Below are 18460 nucleotides of genomic sequence, written 5' to 3' on the forward strand. Positions count from 1 at the left end.
CCCCCCCACCCCCTGCTCTGGGACAGAAGAGCCTGCCCCCTCAATCTGCACCTGCATTTGATATGCTGACAGGAGAAGGAAAGGAAGAACGTCAGAGACAGAAGGGATAAGAATGTTTACTGCTCACACACACCTGCAAACATGCATGAGCCAAATCAGGCCCTGAAATTAGCTGTTTGCAGTGGATTTTTCTATCTATGGATTTTCAAGCCCCTTTTGGTTTCCTACCTAAATTTGCTTGCTTTATAATATTGTTTTATGTTTAAGAACTCTTCTTCAAAATGTTCGTTCTAATATACCTGTTTAATCCCTATTTAGAGACCCTGTAAGTCCCTGCTCCAAACTTGTAAGACATTTTACTGAACTAACCATATCTATTACATTAAACAGAAATAAATTATATAGTACTCAGGAGGAAAAACAAATGAAAACAAGCAGAATAAAACCCTCAAGGAAACCAAAACTCAGACGGAAAATTTAAGTTAGGAATTTTCCAAATGTGCTGTATGTAGTAATAAACAAGTTATGTTACAGCAAAATTGTACAACTCTGAAAGAAGTACTAGAATGTGATCCAAGGCACATCAGAATTGTTTCACATCTCCAGACCAGGACAGGACTCGTCACCTGGCTGGTCCCAAAAATACCGTCTGCCAACCACACACCTGGCTGATAACACTCTGTTGACACTGATTGTTGGCTTCTCTAACCCATGAGTTAACTGGACAAAACATGACAGAACAGGGAGCATTTGCAAATTAGTTTACATTTTGAAATTTAAATATTTGAACCCAGAGCTGGAGAGTGACTACCAAGTGCTGGTGGTAGAGGGCGGCCTGCCTGCGAGCGGCGTGGTGTAACCTGCGGAGAGAGGACCGCTCAGGAGGAACTGTCGTGGCAGGACCGACACCTGGCTGGTCAGACTTTCAGTCTCATGAAGATGTGGCTTCTTACGAACGTGGATTTTATGCTCACCTAAACCCTTCTGCCCGGGGTTCTTAGCGAAGGTAAAGGTAAACTGATAAAAATCCTTAAACTTCACCGTGTCCTTCAGCTCCTGCTCTAGTCTCGGCAGAAGGGCTCTCAGCTTCTCCGTGCTGTCACACCTGCAATGAGAGACAGCGCTGTGGTGGTGGGAGACACGCCTCCCCGCCCGCCCGGCAGCTCCCTGACATTTGGGTGATGCTCGGGTCCCGGGAGGCGGACTGCCTATGGGCCCCCTGCCCTGGCTAAAAGGACTGACGCCCCAGAGTCCCAGAACTGATTGTGGTGATGGCTGCACGGCTCTGCGAAGACACCAAAACCACCGACCTGTAGACTTTAAGTGGGCGAACTCTACAGTACATGAATTATATCTTAATAAAAAAAAGGAAAAAACAAAACCCACAGTTGCTTGACTTCCTCTGTATGAGCTGGAATAGACACACCTTCACCCACACAAAGGCCACGGCCCTGGGATGACAGTCGGGCAAGTCAGAAAGACCCCACCTCCTCAGCCACCTCGTGAAGCCGAACCACTCTGCCAGCTCCCTATCTTGGGGTCTCTTCCTACGGAAGAGTTAAGGCTAGAGTTAAAAAACCCAAGTATGATAAAACACAACTCCACTGCTTTATAATTGGGTTTTCTGGATGGGGGAGGGGGGACACAGGTGGGGATTAAGTGCACTTATCAGGATGAGCACTGAGTCCTGTACAGAATTGTTGAATCACTATGTGGTTCACCCGAAACTAATATAACAATATGTTAATTATACGGGAGTTTTCAAAAATAAATAAATTTAAAGTAAATAAATAAATAATAAAATTGGATTTTCCTCCAAAAAGTCAACAACCTTTAAGAATATTAAAAAGCCTTGGGACCCCTGGGTGGCTCAGTTGGTTAAGCGTCTGCCTTTGGCTCAGGTCATGATCCCAGGGTCCTGGGATCAATTCCCACATCTGGCTCCCTGCTCAGCAGGAAGTCTGCTTCCCCCTCTCCCTCTGCCCCTCCCCCTGCTTGTGCTTCCTCTCTCTCTAATAATTAGATAAAATCTTCAAAAAAAATTAAAAAAAGAGTATTAAACTCCTTTAAAGCAGAAATCTAGAATAGCAAAACATAAAATCTTTTTTATTTCGACTATCCAGCAAGGAAAAGAATACCAGGCACGCTTCACGGATGTGCACCCCATCAGCAGGGCTTTGGAGAGAGCAGAACACCGTGCATCAGCGGCCACAAGCCCAGGAGGCACGGGCCTACAGCTCCAGGGACCCACACCGAGGGTGGTCGGGGGCTGCGCCTTCCCCACCACTGGCCTTCCCTCTATCGGGCCACTGTGGGCCTTCCTGTGTGCCTGCATCACCCCCCAACCAGCACTCCCTGACAGTCAGCTACCTCGACTCTGGACTTTCTTCATGGGAACTCACGGTATTATTTCCGGGTCGAGTCTGCGAGGTTCACTATGCTGACTCAGTGGAGTCATTTTCTGTGTCAAGGTGCATTCCCCTGTGTTCATACTTCCTAACTTATATATCCCACCGATGGTAACTATTCTGGCTGTTTCTAGTTCTCTGGTAACAAAGAAAGTTGTTAAAAAGGTTTCCATACATGTCTCCCGTAAATGTGCTAGGTTAGGCCAAGCCCGAGTGGGCCAGCTGGGTCACAGGGTCCATGAACCTTCAGTGATGTGATATCAAACCGTTTTCCAAAGAGACTGCTTCACACCACCCCCAGCAGGAGAGCAGGGTTCCTTTCGCTCCCATTTCCACTGATCCACGCGACTGTGTCTTACCTTAGCCATTTCAGAGACAGTTCACTGTAACTTTAACCTGTACTTCCCCGTGAACAAGATTGAACTTGTGTTTTGGACTGGCTGTTTGGAAATTCTCTTTTGTGAAGTGCCTGTTCAAGTCTCCTGCCTGGTTTCAATTAGGTATCTTTTTCTTATTGTTTTCAGGCTTTCTTTACATATGAAGGACACAAGCCTTTGTCAGCTAAGCATTTTTAAAGTACTCTCACCCAGAATGTGGACTGCCTTTTCACTCCCTTGGGGGGTGTTTCTTGATGATCAGTCCTCATTTTTAGTGTAATATCCTCTGTCTTCCTCACAGTGTTTGCTTGTGTTCCGATTTTCCCTACTGCACAGTCGTGAAGATACCCTCCTACGTGATTTTCCCAGGGGCTTCTGGCTCTTGCCTTTAGGCTTTCACACGGACATCTACAATCCACTGGGAACTGATTTTTTATGTATGGTGTGGGGTAGGGATCAAGGTAAGTTTGTGACTAGCCAATGCTCACAGAACCATTTATTATTTTTATTTTTTTAAAGATTTTATTTATTTATTCATGAGAGACAGGGGGGAGAGAGAGAGAGAGAGAGAGAGAGAAGAAGGAAAAGCAGGCTCCCAAGGAGCAGGGAGCCCGCTGCGGGACTGGATCCCAGGACCCTGGGATCAAGACCCGAGCCGAAGGCAGACGCTCAACCATCTGAGCCACCCAGGCGCCCCCAGAACCTTTATTGAGAAGATGCCTTTCCTCACTCCTCTGAGGCGCTGCATTGGCCATAAGTCAAATGTGCGCACGTACGTGGATTTGTTTCTTGCTCCCCATTCCGTTCCACTGGTCTATTTATCTCCGTAGTAGTGCCATGTAGTCTTAATTACTGCAGCTTGAAAAGTCCTAATTAGCTGGAGGAGCAAATCTTCCCACCTTGTTAAGAACTGCTGACTATTCTTGACTGGATTTGCATACACATTTTAACTCCATTTGTCAAATTACACATATAAAACTACTACTTATTGGGGTTTTGATTGATATCACACCAAGTTCATAGACAAAGTTAGGGATTAAATACTGACAGTTCCAATCTATGAATGAGGTTTATGTCTCTATTTATTCAGGTTTCCTGCCTCTCAATGAGTTATTTACTCTATGGAGGTAGCACACATCTTTAATTAGATTTATCCTAGGTGTTTTGTATTTTTCATGCTACTGAAAATGGCATATTTTTAAAATTCACTTTGCTTTGTTGTATTGTTGCATTCAGTATTCTATAATAAGATTGATTTTGGTTTGCTGATCTTCGGTCCTGCAGTCTGGCTAACCTCACGTATTGATTCAAATATTTTACCTGTGGATCAGACCAGCTAACACCTCCTGTTCAATGCTGAATAAAAGTAGGCATTCATGTTCCAATTAAGTATATATCCTGTAGGATTTGGCAGGAAAGGGGGGGCGGTCAGCTTAAGGACTATCCCTGTATTCCTGGTTTGTGCTAAATTCTCTTTCAAAAAATTATGAGTGGAATTGAGTTTTAGCTCAAACCCATTTTATGGGTTTGAGATAATCCCCCCCTTTTCTGTTGTTAATAAATTACATTGATTGACTTTGTAATGCTAAACAAATCTCACAATCCTGGGCTATAACAAACTGTGTCATGATAAATTATCTTATTTTTTGGTTGATTTGTCTTGGGGGCTGGATTTAGTTTTTTGATAATGTGTCTCAAGTTTTTGCATCTTATGCATCTTTTGAATCTCATGGCTGTAAGTGGCCAATAATTTTCCATTCTCAAAATATCCTTTTGTGCTTGCTTCAGCAGCACATTTACTAAAATATCCTTCCTAAGTTTTGTTATCCAGGTTGTGTTGGCCTCAAAACAAATTAGAAAGTGTTTCTTCCTGTATGATTCTCTAAGAGGTTGTGTAAAGTTGGTGGTATTCTCTTCATTAAATGTTCTGTAGGATGTGCTGGTGCACCAATCCTGGCCAATTGTTTTCTTTTTGAAAAGATTTTAAATTATGGGTTCAAATTTAAGAGTTACAGAACTATTTATGTGTCCATTTCAGTAAATTGTATTTTTAAGAGAATTCCTCTCTTGCATCCAGGTTTTCACATTTACTAGCATAGAGTTGTTGGTAATATATTCTTATCTTTTAACATCTATAGGATCTACAGTGATGTCTCCCTTTTCATTCCATATTGGTTATTTGTTACTTATTACTTTTGTAAATCTTTTCAAACAGAAAGCTTCTGGCATTGTGGATTTTTTCTATTAACTTCAGTTCTATTTCCTTAAATTACTTCCTGTTTAAAAAAATTAATTCCTGGGGTGCCTGGGTGGCTCAGTGGTTAAGCATCTGCCTTCGGCTCAGGTCATGACCCCAGGGTCCTGGGATCAAGCCCCACATTGGGCTCCCTGCTTGGCGGGAAGCCTGCTTCTCCCTCTCCCGCTCCCCCTGCTTGTGTTCCCTCTCTCGCTCTGTCAAATAAAAAAATAAAATCTTTAAAAAAAATTTAATTCCTTTTCTCTACACTCTTTGAGTTTAATCTCCTGCTCTTTTTCTACTTCGTGAGATGGATGCTCTCCTTACTGATTTTCAACTCTTCCTTCTAAAATACGCATTTAAGAAGTTGAATCCTGCAAGTTTTCATGGGTAGTGTTTTCTTCATGATTCAAAATATTTTCTAATTTCCACTGTAACTTCTTCTTACTTCCAAGGGTTTTCAGGCGTACACAATATTTACACATATTTCAACCTATCAAGTTATCTTTTTGTTCTACCTTAATTGTATTGTGGTCAGAAAATATACTGTGTATCATTTCAATCCTTTGAAATTTGTTGCAACTTATTTTATGGTGCAGTTTATAGTCGGTATTTATAAATGGTCTACTCTTCTGAAAAAAATATGTATTCTTCAACATCAAAGCAATGTTCTAAGTACGTCCATTAGGCCATTTGTTATGCTGTCCAAATCTATTTCCCTACTGATTTTTCACCTACTCATTCTATCAGTTGCTAAGATGTGTGTGAGAATTCCCCACTTTGATTGCAGATTTGTATCTTTCTTGTGTAGTGTTTATTTTTGCCTTAAATAATCAATTGCCTTCCATGTGAAATAAACCCTTCCTCATTATGAAATGTCCTTCATTATCTCTAGAATTACTTTTTGCCTTAAAGCTTGTTTTAATATTGACATAGCCACACCAAATTTCTTTGGTTAAATGTTTGCCAATTACATCAACTTTTATCCTTCAAATTGTTCTGTGCCCTTATGTTTTAATCGTATCTATTGTAAACAGTATACACAATAGTTGATTTTCTAAAATCCATCAAATATTCAGTTTACTTACATTTAATGTAATTATGTAAATGCTGACACATTGGTTTTCAATCCTCTATTTTATCATTGCTTGCTATTTGTCCTGCGTTAAGCTAATTTTCCTTATGTTCTTTTTCTCTCACATTCTTTTAGATTGAATTTATTACTTTATTCCTGCTCCATTATTTAGGAATTATATGTAAATCACACATCCTCTACTACTTTTATCACGATTGTAACATACACACAGAAAGCAAGTATTTTCTCCCACTGTTCTGTCTTTAGTTAAGCAGAGCTCTTAACTGTGATGAAGTCAAATTTATTAATTTTTTCTGTTATGGCTAGTGCTTTTTATTCCTTAATCTGGGTTTTAATAAAGATATTCTCCCATGTTTTGTCGAGAACTTTAGAGTTTTCACTTTCTTGTACGGGTGTGTAATCCAGCCCACATCCATCTCTAGCTGTGGCCCATGCTGACGCAGGGACCAAGGTGATGTGTTCTTAGGCTCACCGATTATTTCAGTGTCAGCTGCTGAAAAGACTCTTCTCTCCCCACTGAAATAATAAAAATTGATGAAAAATCTTCAGATGAAAAGTAGGAAGACTTTACTACTTCATTTCAAGACTCACCTAACGCTACAATAATGAAGTCTGCATGCTGCAGGGCTAAGGATAAACAGACCCACCAACTACAACAGAGTCTAGAAACAGATCCACAATATGGCCAATTTTTTGTTTTTACAAAGATGTCAAGGAATTTCATAACGTTTATTCAGTTCACTTACGAATCCACAAACCCCCAAAGAAAGGACGTAGGATTAACTGTTAAAGGTAGGTATTCCAACCACTGTCAGGGGTTAATAGCCAGGAAAAAGTGTGAAAAATAATAGAGCTGACACAAAACCCAAAGTATTTTTTAAAGCTTAGTGCTGTTTGGACTACAACAGTCTTTTATATCCCTAAAAGCACTGAGGTTATCTCTACAATATAGTTTACTGTCACACTGATGATACTTAGTATACAGTACTTTAATATTTACAAAGTGCTTTCCCTTTTAACTGCCCTGTGAGATGTGAAGAGCTGCACCATTAAGTAGCACTAAGTTATAATCTTAAACTACATATAAGGAGGCATGAATTTATCTAACACATTTTGGGAAGATTCACACTCAAAATCTTAAAAATACATGTTTTAAATTATAACACTCATTAGGATGACAGGAATTTTTTAAAATTTACCCTACAACATATTTCTATATAATGCCTAAGAAATGCAAGTGTTTCCATAAGAAGCACTTATTTCCAAAATCTCCCATTTGGGGAAGGTTCTAGCAGATGGGGTAAAGTGTAGTACAATGCCAGGAGGATATTCTGTAATAGGTGTCTTCCATTCTAAAATTCCCTGTAGTTCACCTTGGCTTTCCTGAGCGCACAGAACATGAAACAATGTGCTGTCACACCATTGTCGCAGTGATGTCTTTTGTTTGGTTTTATACAACCAGCAGCAGTAGGGTAAGTCTTGTAGAGTTTATCATCTAAACACACAAGGCTGTTATATATAACAGATTCATCCATTTAGTGGAAAAACCATTCTATTTTTCCCCCTGGGAAGCTGTAAGTCCATGCCTTAAGAACATGTTTACCTTAGACTTTTAAGCTCCTTCAGCAGCTAAAAATAAGCTAGTTTAAGTTGTCAACACTAAAATATCACAGTATCAGCAAGTCAAGCAAGTTGGCATTTAGACCACCCTAAGAAATAGCTCAGTAAGCTTCATGATTAAGACATTAACATTACATGCTTTCATTTACTTCTCTGACTTATCTTACAAGTGAGAAACATCTTAAGTAATTAATGAAGCTTTTATACCAACCCTGTGGGTAGAACAGAGAAGTGTTACAAGCAAAAAACCAAAATGATATTTTATTGATGTTTAACATAGCAATACAAATAATACATTTAGGATACAGCATCATAAAATAAACTGAATGGCTGAAGACAAACAAAAACACCCTGATATTTACTGTGACTTCAAAACTGGAGGGATAAAAATTAAAAAGAAAAAAGTAAATTATAAAAGGGATTAATCTGAATAAAAGTATTAAATAAAACTTTAACTGGAGTTTAAAAGGAAACCAAAGGCTATTATTAATAGAGAAGAGGCACAAAAAATTTTTAAGATACATACGGAAAATAAATTAATTTGAAATGAATGTTTATAGGATGTTGAAAAATAATTAATGTTGAAAGCATCTTCCTTTTTGAAAAAATTTAAACTGAGACCAATTTACTTACCCAAGCTCTGTCATGCCATCTACAAATTCCTTTTTGCTAAATTCACATTGCGTCGCTGCCCTGAACTTCCACGCTATAACCAAAACGCTGACACTGGCAGGATCTAGGTTTAAGTCATCACAAAACTGTTGAATCCCGTCAATTCCAATTTTATTTTCATCTTGTGGGTCTACAGTTAAAATCAAGAGAGAAAGAAATTTTGCTATTTTGAAAAGTACCACTAAAATGGGTGGTTAGAATCACAGCCCTAGAAAGCATGTTTCAGATATATCAATCAATGAATGGACCACAATTTTCTACTGTATATGAAACAGCAGCATATAATAATTTATCCAGAAAAAAAGCCCTATTTTAAAAATCTAGGTTACTGGAGTTTAGGGGAAGAAAAAAAGAATACCACAACTTCTTTGAGAAGACCTAATCATTAAGAAAAAATTTAATTTCCATAAAGTAAAATAAAAATTCAACTTTACACAATTCTAGTTTGCCCAAAGGCAACCCTAACCCTAACCCTAACTGCATTGTAGGGCGCCTGGCTGGCTCAGTCGGGGCAGGGGGAGTGTGCAACTCTTGATCTCAGGGTCATGAGTTTGAGCCCCAAGTTGGGTACGGAGATTACTTAAAAATTTTTAAAAATCTGTAATTTTTAAAAATTTTAAAATTTTAAAAATACTTAAAAAATACTGCATGTAAAGTGTTTACAATATTGTAAGTTTTTATCACAACCCTGCCAAAACAATAGAGAAACTGATGTTTTTCTTTTCAAAGTGATTTCATTTGCTATAATTTTAATGCTACCGTACAACATTTAGGTCTCAAAATCATTTAGTTCATGAATCCACGTTTAATGGCTTAGAAATTCAGGCCTCCCTCACTCCCCATTTCTGATTTAGAAATGAAATTAAGGAACTTAGCATTTATCAGAAAATCAAAAAGTAAAATCTATTAGAAACATCTCAGCAAGACCTCACCAAACTAGGTCTAGTAATTTCCAATAGAATGTGCGTGTACTAATATATCATCATGACGTATGTGTTAATTCTGTTGGTTTAGAAGGTACGAATAGAAAATTTGTAGCTTCTTTGCTCAAATAAAGATTAAGTGTCACAAACTTTTCTTCCATCACATAAAATCTAACTTTGGTCACTTAAGTATATGCTACATTTTTATAGGCATGTCGTTACCAAAATGAAATAAAATAAAAAGTATGCCGTCAATTAAACAAATGAAAGCACATGCTTCCTCCCAACCTGCTGTCCTATATAATGAGCAAGGAGTTGTCCAACTGGGCTTCTGCTTCTCACCCGCCTATTATTCAATGCTCCCAGAGTTAGAGATCTTCAGGAGAGCAAAACTGCCCTCAAGGCCCTCACCTCATAAATTTCACAAGCGATAATACTGACTATTTTAAAGTATGGAAGTACTCATTCATTTGCATACATTAACATAATAACCAACGTTATATTCGTTAACAGTCTTTGAACAATATACTTATTTCTAGACCCAAGATGATTGCACAATGTGTCTACTTTAAATGACAAGAATTGCATGAATAAAATTAAATGATAAAAGGATACTGTTTAAACTAAAGTAATAACTCTCACAAAGTATATTTTTAAAGGCGCTAGACATATTTGAATCACTTCAGAAATCTGCATAGCATGTGACTCACAAACAGCTCCACAATTAACTTAGACAAAAAAAATTAAAGCACATTAAAGCTTATTAAAAACAATGATTTTTCATTTTGAAAACCAATGTTCATTTTCAAATACAAATCTGGTCTTTCTACCACAGAGTATGTTTCTGTGCCAAAGATAAAAAAAAAAAGAATGTAATTTTTAATCTATTTTTCAGATCTAAATAGATTAAAATATACACTTGATATTTTCAAAAGTAAAAAATGAAAGTAAACAAGAATTTAAAGCCCAGGAGTTATTCTGTTTGGGGTAATACTTGTTTAAATGAGGTTTTTGAAGGTTAACCTTAGAAAGTGCTAGAAAGAAAAAATAAACTTTGAAGACTTGTTGCCTCTCCAATTCCAGCATGGATTGGACATGTGATGTGAAATCGGACAGTCTGCTGAGGGATTTGATCGGTACAGATTCGTCAGAGAGACTTCTTCCTGCAGCACGACCATATTTTGATGGGGAAAGCTCCATTCTAAGTGCTGATTTTAATAAAACAACAATGTCCCCAATTTATAGCACAAACGTTTCTTTGCTAAGAGCCCCCCCCCCCCCCCGCGGGCCAGCTTCCTCAACCGCCCGGTGGCTCCAGGCCCACCACGTGGCTACACTGTGTTAGCAGAAAGATGACTTCCACCCTCAGGTCAGAGTTACTTCTTCAACTGCCTTCTCGCCAGGAATCCTCCAGTTTACACACCAGTGTGGGGGGAAATCAGCGTGTGGCCCGGACAGCACCCCCTACAGCAGGAGACGATGCTGCAGCTGGGCGCGTGTGCCGCAGACCCTGCCCCGGCGGGCTCACCACCAATGCGTCTGCAGACCCCTCTCCTGTCACCCCAGCCCAGGTTCCCTGCAGACGGACTGGACGCTGCAGCGGAGTCCCAGAAAGAGGGGAAATAGCCTTCTGGAGGTCTTGTGAACTCGGCCTGAGAAGTTGAGGAGCCAGAATACTCCCGCTCCCCGGAGACGGAAGCAAGCTGCCTGCCGTCTGCCCCCGCCGCGGCCTCCTACCTCTGTACCTGTCGTACAGCTGCTCCAGCTTCTTCCTGTCCACTGCGCTCCTCATGGGCTCCTTGAGGAAAGAGTCTGGGTTTGGTAAGAAGCTGTCTGCAGCCACATCTAGTTTCCACTCATCCTGCGTCACGCAGCACACGGCACTCCTTTGGCCACAGTGAGGAAATGCCATAAACTGGAGGCCGTGTTCTTCCGAGGTGACCTACGTGTACGTGTGGGGCACAGAAGCAGCAGGAAAGCCAACACCACTGGTCCAGAGCTTTGTTTCAGCGTCCCATGACTACTGCTGCTATTCTAACTGGACTTCGCTGTTTCTCACTGGGTCAGCTTCACTGCAGAACCCCGGGACAACATGCCTCGTTCTTCATTACTCGAGAAGACTGCACGGTCTTCTGAAAACTGAAATGACAGCAATTTAATAACAAATACGCAAAGTGTAATCTTCAAACAATTATGAGAATCGGTATTTTATACAAAATACATTTTGATCTCTACCCACTTCAATTTGCATAAAACACATTATTTTTTCCCTAAGTCTCAGGAAAATCCCTCTTCTAAAAGCAGCAAGGCTGGGTGTTAGACCCAAGGCACGACCGTATCGCCACAGCCCATCTGCAGGGTCCTCTTTAGCTTCAGTTAATTTCAGGCTCTAATGAATAGAAGGGCTTCACAGTTTGTAAACATCAATGTTTTAAGTTTTTCCCTGTTTAAAATCAGCAGAGCCACACTGATGAAAACATATACAGGTAATTAAGAATAGTGTTAAACACCACTTACAAAAGTTCCAAAGCAGCCACAAAAAGCCTGTTATGACTAAATGTAATAATATAAATAACAGAAATATCTTTGTATATGAGACAGAAATAAAATGGAAAAATAGGGCAGAGGCTGTGGGAGGTAGTAAATAACAAAACTGCCAAGTAACTGTACTATATATAGTATGTAAGGAAACAAAATAGCGTCCCAGTACTTCCAGATATGGAATGGTTAGGTTTGGACTTATCTAAGGTAACCTGATGAAAAGGACATCAGAAACGAAAGTAACTCACTGGCCTCTGTAAATCAACAGACTCTAACCTACTAGATGCTAATGCTCTAAAACGTTTCACAAAGTAATATAAGAGGAAAAGTTCCACTTGAAAGGATTTATAGTCAATCTCGTTCAAAAAAAGGATGTGACAGTTTATAAAACCACACACAGTACATTATAGCTCACAGAAATACGTAAATGGAATACACATGCCTCTGGAGAGACTGAGGAGGGAAAAAGCAGGAAAGTCAGGGGTGCGACTCAGACACACACACCACACCCAAGAGCTGAACGCAGGCTACAAATTCGGCTCTGAGCTTCCCAGTTGCCAAACCAAAGATGAAAACAGGATTGGTCAGGAAAATCTGTTTTCGTAAGATTTAAAAACCTACCAGTGGCTCAGAGGTGGCCCAGCTCCTCCTGGCACTGAAACCCAAAGGAGTGGCCCCTGTGGTCACTCATGAAAGGGCGACTGCCCCATGCCCTTCCTGCCCTTCGAAGCAGACCAGCCCCTCCCCCAATGCCGACCCTGAACAGCAGAGCAAGCTCCCAAAGCTGCTTCTCACAGCATCCCTTACTTCATGCTGATGCGGAAATATCAGAGTGCAATTCACCAGGAGAATAACATAATGCAGTCCAAATACACCGCTCCCCAGGTACGGTCTGGGCATCCCAGGGCCCTGAGACCTCTCAGGGGTTCCACCAAGACAAAACTACCTTCACAACAATCCCAAGCCATTATCTGCCTTTCTCATGCTCACTGGAATGCAGCGGAGGCCACCCCGTGACTTGTGATCCTTGCAAAAATGCAACATAAATATGCAATCAGCTGATCATTGTTATTTTTAAATATACAAATGTTTTTAAACTTTTCATTGTAACTTCTAATACAGTAAATCCCGATGGCTACAACTCAAATAAACAAAAGCTCTTTGGGGCTCCAGCAATTTTTTAAAGTGCCTAGAGGACAGGGTTCTAGCAAGTCTCAGAACTGCTGATGAAGCATAACAGAGGGCACTGACCTTTTGGCAACTTAGAACAAGGACTGTTCATCATTTGGGGTCTTGGGTCCCTTCTGGAAACTGGTGAAAATCACAGATCCTCTCTCCAGCAAAACATGTGGTTTTGCATAAAATGTGGGTGTTTTCATAGATCACTGAAGCCTACCTATTGGTTCCTCAGAGGCAAAGGGAAGGTGAAACTTAGGTTATAAGGCCCAGTAAGGTAGATGAGGGGCCACTGGTCTCTGTTGCAGCTACTCAGTTCTGCAATGTGTACATGACGGATATGCTGTACACCAATAAAACTTTATTTACACACATGGGCAATGAGCCTGTGGGCTGCAGTTTCTAATCCTAATCTAGACTCTAGAGGAATATATAGAATATATATTCTGTATGCTATTTCCTGAAATTGAGCCACTGAAAAGAACTAGACAAAGAGCTCCAGGTTGTATTTTCTGGTAAGATCGAATTTAGCTAAATAAGGACAGGTCCCATATGCTTTGACAGTGAGCTGACAAAAGGGAAAGCAGCATCTTTCATGAAGGTGATCACCTCCCCGAGGGAGGGTGGGTAAAGCCAAGGACTCCCTCAGTAACTAAAGTGGAGAGAGATGTTCGATACCTACCCAGCACATCACTAGCAATCAATGCTCCTAACATCTGTATTATGCAAATCGTCATCGGTGCTAGATTTTAAAATTCTGTCATGGTTGTAAAATAAAATTTGGTGCACATAAACAATGAAATTCAGCCATAAAAAGGAACAAAGTACTGAAAAATGCTACGATGTGGATGAAGCTTGAAAACTTTATACCAAGTGAAAGAAGTCAGACACGAAAAGCCAGATGTCATATGATTCCATTTATATGAAATACCCAGATAGGCAAATCCATAGACAGAAAGCAGCCTAGTGGCTGCCCGGGGCCTTGAGGGGGGGGGTGGTATGGGGAGTGACTGCTCAATGGGCATGGGGTTTTCCTTGAGGATCATGAAGGGGTTTGGAACTCGCCAGTGGTGATAATACAACATTGTGGATGTCCTCAACACCACTGAATTATACACTTTAAAATACCCAATTTTATGTAATATGGATTCTACTTCAAAAAAAATTCAACATAGCATTCTTAAAACCTCCAAGATTAATTAACAGAGTAGTATACTGTTGGATAACTGAAGTATTTCACCAGGATCACACAGCTGATGGATCCACACCAAGTAAATGTTGGCAGATACCTGGAAGATCTGATGTCTGGTCTTGAGGTACTTTTCCTGATAATCACCTCTTGAAGCTTCTCCTAATACATGACAAAATAGTTATATCAACAGTATAAAGAAGAATACTCTGAAAACTCTAGAAAAAGAGATACAGGAGTGTATGGACCAAGCCAGGCAAAGTGGCTTGAAATGTTGCTATGTAAGTTACCAAGTGGCGGACGTGAGAGATCACAAGTCCGCCCCTCCTCCATTTATCCCAAGTGCCGAGGGCCACGGGTGCTGGCTCTGGGTGTGTAGGAGCAGCCATGGGTCTAAGCTTAGCCCATAAAAGTCTGTGGCCAGAATGAATAGGAAAGGGATTCTCAATCAACATGCAACAATGTGATGTTACACCTTACAGGTTTCTCCAGAAAGTAGCTGTGACTGAAACAATGCTCAGTGGCTAAGTATAAAGACTATGTGTGCTTCACGTCCAAAAGGAACTAGGAGACTCAAGTTGCAATCTGTAGAAAAAGGAACTGGCATATAGCTTTCTACAAGGAAATGTCTCATAAACTAAAAAATTACAGGGGATAGAAGCAAGCTCTGGATCCACTTAGACGGGCTGAATCCATGTAAAATTAATGAAGGCCCATATTTGGCAGGACCAGGGCCTACCCTTCAAGCTCATGGCCCTCACTAAGGCTTACTGCATCAAGGAAATTAACAGCAGCTTTTTTGGGGGGGGGGATGGGGAGTGTTCAATTGTTTTATTTTGTTTAAATATACACAATTTTTGAAATAAAAATATGGACAATCCAGTAGAAAATCAAATAAAATCTCTATAGAAAAAGTCTAAAACATTTCAACTGTGACTTTGAAAAAAATCACCTATATAATCTGGGCACCAAGATTGCCCACATACAAAATGAAAAAAAAAAAGTAATTTTTTAAAAAGATTTTTATTTATTTGACAGAAAGAACAAGCACACAAGCAGGGGGAGTGGCAGGCAGAGGGTGAAGCAGGCTCCTCGCTGAGCAGGGAGCCTGACACGGGAATCAATCCCAGGACCCTGAGATCATGACCTGAGCTGAAGGCAGACCCTTTACTGACTGAGCCCCCCAGGCGCCCCCAGAAACAGTTACTGTTGCAGTGCCCGTCCACAGACACTTAATATGACAAAATCTTTGGTTAGGGGCACCCGGGACAACCATACCGATCAAATTAACGACATAAACTTTGTCACTCCAATTTTCTGCTTTGGTGTACAGCAGGCTGGGGTGGAGTTAAATCCAAGTGTCCCCTTACACACTCCTGGATCTTCAACCCGTGCAGCGATGGCTCCGCACGCTTTCACAAGTTGGCCGCCAGCCCACGGAGCCCCGCCCCCTGAAGCCCGCCCTGCTGGGGAGGGCTCCTCCTGCCTGGGCAGTGCAGCCGCTCTGAGGCCCCTGCTCCCTCCGGGTTTCTAAGCCAACTCGCCCTGGTCTTCTTGTTTCTTTGACCAGCCCTCCTCCGCCTCCTTCTCTGCTCCTCCTTCCCTAACTCTCAAGCCTCCACTCTTTCCCCTACACATTCCTCCCGGACCATCTCCCTCCTGTTTGAAACCCTCCCACCAGCCCCCCACAAGCATGAGGACAAACACGGAACCTTCTCTTCCTGTGCCCTAGAAGACTGCACACCTGATTCCTGTCCCCTGCCCGGTCTCCTGCGCATCACCTTTCTCTGGCTCTCTGCACTCCAGCTCGGTGGATCTTCCGGGTCCTGGAAACTGTCATCTCCAACCACCTATTTTGTTGCTTCTGCCTGGAGTGCTGCAACCAACTGGCCGCCCCTCCCACATCTCTCATTCTGCAGAACACAGCCCACACTGCATTACACTCTGTATTCCTCTGGTGAATATTCCTCTGGTGAAGGTTCTGTTGCCTCAGCCCGGGGCACAATCACCCAGCCCATCCCACAGATTCCTAGAACCTGTGCCTCTCCCGAGCCCTTACCCCAACCATAATAAAATAGGTGTGCATTAGTGCCTGTCTCGTCTGCCAGGGAAGAGGCTCCATGAACGCCTGACCCACATCTGTCTTGCTCAGGGTCCAACCCCCGCACCTAGTCCCCTACCTTCCTTGCACAGAGAAACCTTTAAATTTACTGAACAAATGGTGACCCCCCCACGACCACAGTTTGCACTACATTTCAAACAGGTGTTTATTTCCAGAAGCCCCTCTTCTGGGCGGTCCCTCTATGTCTCCCCCTCGGCGTGACCGTATTATCTTCCACATAAGCCTGCTCTTCCTTCTAGACTTCCTATTCTGGCCAGTAATGTCACCAGCGGCTCAGGCGCCCAAGCCGGGAGCCGGTAAGCGGGGTCTTCGTAGTCCAGGGAAGATCCTCTCCCTCCCTCCAGTTCTCCTTTTTGTTCCTACAGAGCGTCACCTCCTGCGGCCTGGATTATCACAACAGCTTCTCACCGGTCTTCCCCGCAACCCTGAGCCCTCCGGCCCAACTCCTATTCCCCCGACAAAACACAAACAGGACCACAGCCCACGCCGCTTCCGAAAACCTCCTGCGCCGCCAGGGTCTCGCGCACAAACTCCACCCTTGCGCACGGAACACAGGCCCTGCCTGCCGCGCCACCTTCCTGACTCCCCAGGCCACCTGCCGGCCGCTCTGCGTTAGCGGTAATGCTCCAAAGCGCTACTTTCCCCGCTTCTTCTCCGGACCAGGGGCCTTCCTCCTCGTCCCCCCGGCTGCCCGCGTGTCCGCTCCAGCCCCGTTCAGAGTCGCCGCCTCCTCGTCAGACACCCGCAGGCTCCCACCTGCGCGCCTGCCCGCGGAGCCCTCCGGGCCCGAGGCCGGCCGGCCCGCCCGCCACTCCCGCGACCTTCGCGCCCCGCGCTCGCCGGGCTCCCCAGCCTCCGCCCCAGTCCCGCCCCCGAGGCGCGACCCCGGGGCTCCCTCGGCCCGCGGCGCGCAGGAGGGACCCGGTGGGAGGAGACGCCACGGATCACCTACCATTCTCCGCGGCGCACCCCAGCTTCCCGCCGGCTCCGGCCGTCTGCGCAGGCGCCCCGGCCCGGCGCGCGGTCCTCTTCCTCCGCGTCGGCGCCCGGGACGCCCGCCCGGGAAGGAGCGCGGGGGACCGCGACAGGGCCACACCCGCGGAACTCCAACTCCCGGCGTGCACCGGGCCGCCCGGGGACGGGAGGCGCCCAGGCCTCGCCCCCCAGCTCCCAGCGTGCGCAGCGTGGCCCGGGGCCTCACGGGACCCCCGCCTCCCGCGCTCCCTCCGGGCTCCGACGTGCACAGCGCCGCCCAAGAACAATGAGACTCGCGGGCGTCGCTCCCTACTCCGACCCGACGTGCCCTGCGCCGCCCGACGGGACCCAAGCCCGCCCTCTCCTACAAATCCCGACGTGCCCTGCGCCGCCCGACGGGACCCAAGCCCGCCCTCTCCTACAAATCCCGACGTGCCCTGCGCCGCCCGAGGGCCGACGGGACACAGGCCCCGCCCCCCTGAGGGGGAACGCACCTCTCTCTGGGCCGCGGCCGCGGCGACGGCGTTCCGGGGAGAGGGTGACGGACGGCCAGGCCTCCCCGCGCCCGACGGCGTCCGGGTCCCCGCCCCGGGGCGGGCCTGCCGCCTGGAAAGGGATGCGAGTCAGGCGCGACGCCGTCGGCTCCTTGGCTGCCAGCGCCGGAGAGCCGGGCCTAGGAGGCTCGTCTGCCGGGCCGCGTCCAGGTGCGCGCTGCCCGCCTTCGGGCGCGGGGCCTCGAGGCTCCCTGCCGGGGCCGCCCCTCCCCCGCGCCCCTCCCCCGCGCCTCCTCGCTCCGGGCTGCGTGCCCGCGGTCTCCCCTGCTCGGGGCGCCCCTCCGCTCCGCGTCCCGCCGTCCGCGTCTGCCGCTGCGTGGTCCCCCACCCGGTGGCGCCGGCCGCCGGGACTGGAGGCCCGTGACCGGGGCGGTGTGCTGCCGCGCCGGGACTCACACGTGCTGGCAAAACCGTGGAAGCCGCCGGAGGCGACGGAGAAGAGCCCATGGTCGGCTCCTGGCTTCCGCCAGCAGCAGCTTCGTCCCTGCCCAGCCCTGGGGTGCCCGCGGGGGAGCTACTCCGGTAGAGGGGAGCCCCGCGGAGGGTGGGGAGCTACTCCGGGAGAGGGGAG

General features: G+C 44.8%; 2 protein-coding genes across 14 annotated transcripts in view; one reads left to right on the top strand and one right to left on the bottom strand.

The window, feature by feature from the left end:
• Nucleotides 1-18365, bottom strand: part of DCUN1D2 (defective in cullin neddylation 1 domain containing 2) — a 31308-nt gene extending 12943 nt beyond the window's left edge. Inside the window, exons 1-5 of one of the 8 annotated variants that reach the window (XM_073887453.1) lie at nt 17313-17544; nt 14339-14400; nt 11070-11471; nt 8371-8539; nt 975-1105 (exon numbers count right to left, since the gene is read on the bottom strand). In XM_073887453.1, the coding sequence (XP_073743554.1) occupies nt 975-1105; nt 8371-8539; nt 11070-11244 (475 nt within the window). In that variant the 5' untranslated portion in view covers nt 11245-11471; nt 14339-14400; nt 17313-17544. Of the gene's footprint in view, nt 1-974; nt 1106-8370; nt 8540-11069; nt 11472-14265; nt 14401-16019; nt 17048-17116; nt 17198-17312; nt 17545-18291 lie in introns of those variants that run through there. The other 7 variants (XM_073887455.1, XM_025874566.2, XM_073887454.1 and 4 more) reach the window with 7 other exon arrangements.
• TMCO3 (transmembrane and coiled-coil domains 3) overlaps nt 17815-18460 on the top strand; it is a 49744-nt gene continuing 49098 nt past the window's right edge. For 3 of the 6 annotated variants that reach the window (XM_025874551.2, XM_025874553.2, XM_073887452.1), the window contains exon 1: nt 17815-18039. The gene's annotated coding sequence lies outside the window, so the exon portion shown is untranslated. The remainder of the gene's footprint in view (nt 18040-18460) is intronic. The other 3 variants (XM_025874548.2, XM_073887450.1, XM_025874550.2) reach the window with 1 other exon arrangement.

This window comes from Callorhinus ursinus, unplaced genomic scaffold (genome assembly GCF_003265705.2).
Source record: "Callorhinus ursinus isolate GAN/ISIS: 27379988/994484 unplaced genomic scaffold, GSC_fseal_2.0 scaffold79, whole genome shotgun sequence".
In the NCBI taxonomy this organism is placed as follows: Eukaryota; Metazoa; Chordata; class Mammalia; order Carnivora; family Otariidae; genus Callorhinus; species Callorhinus ursinus.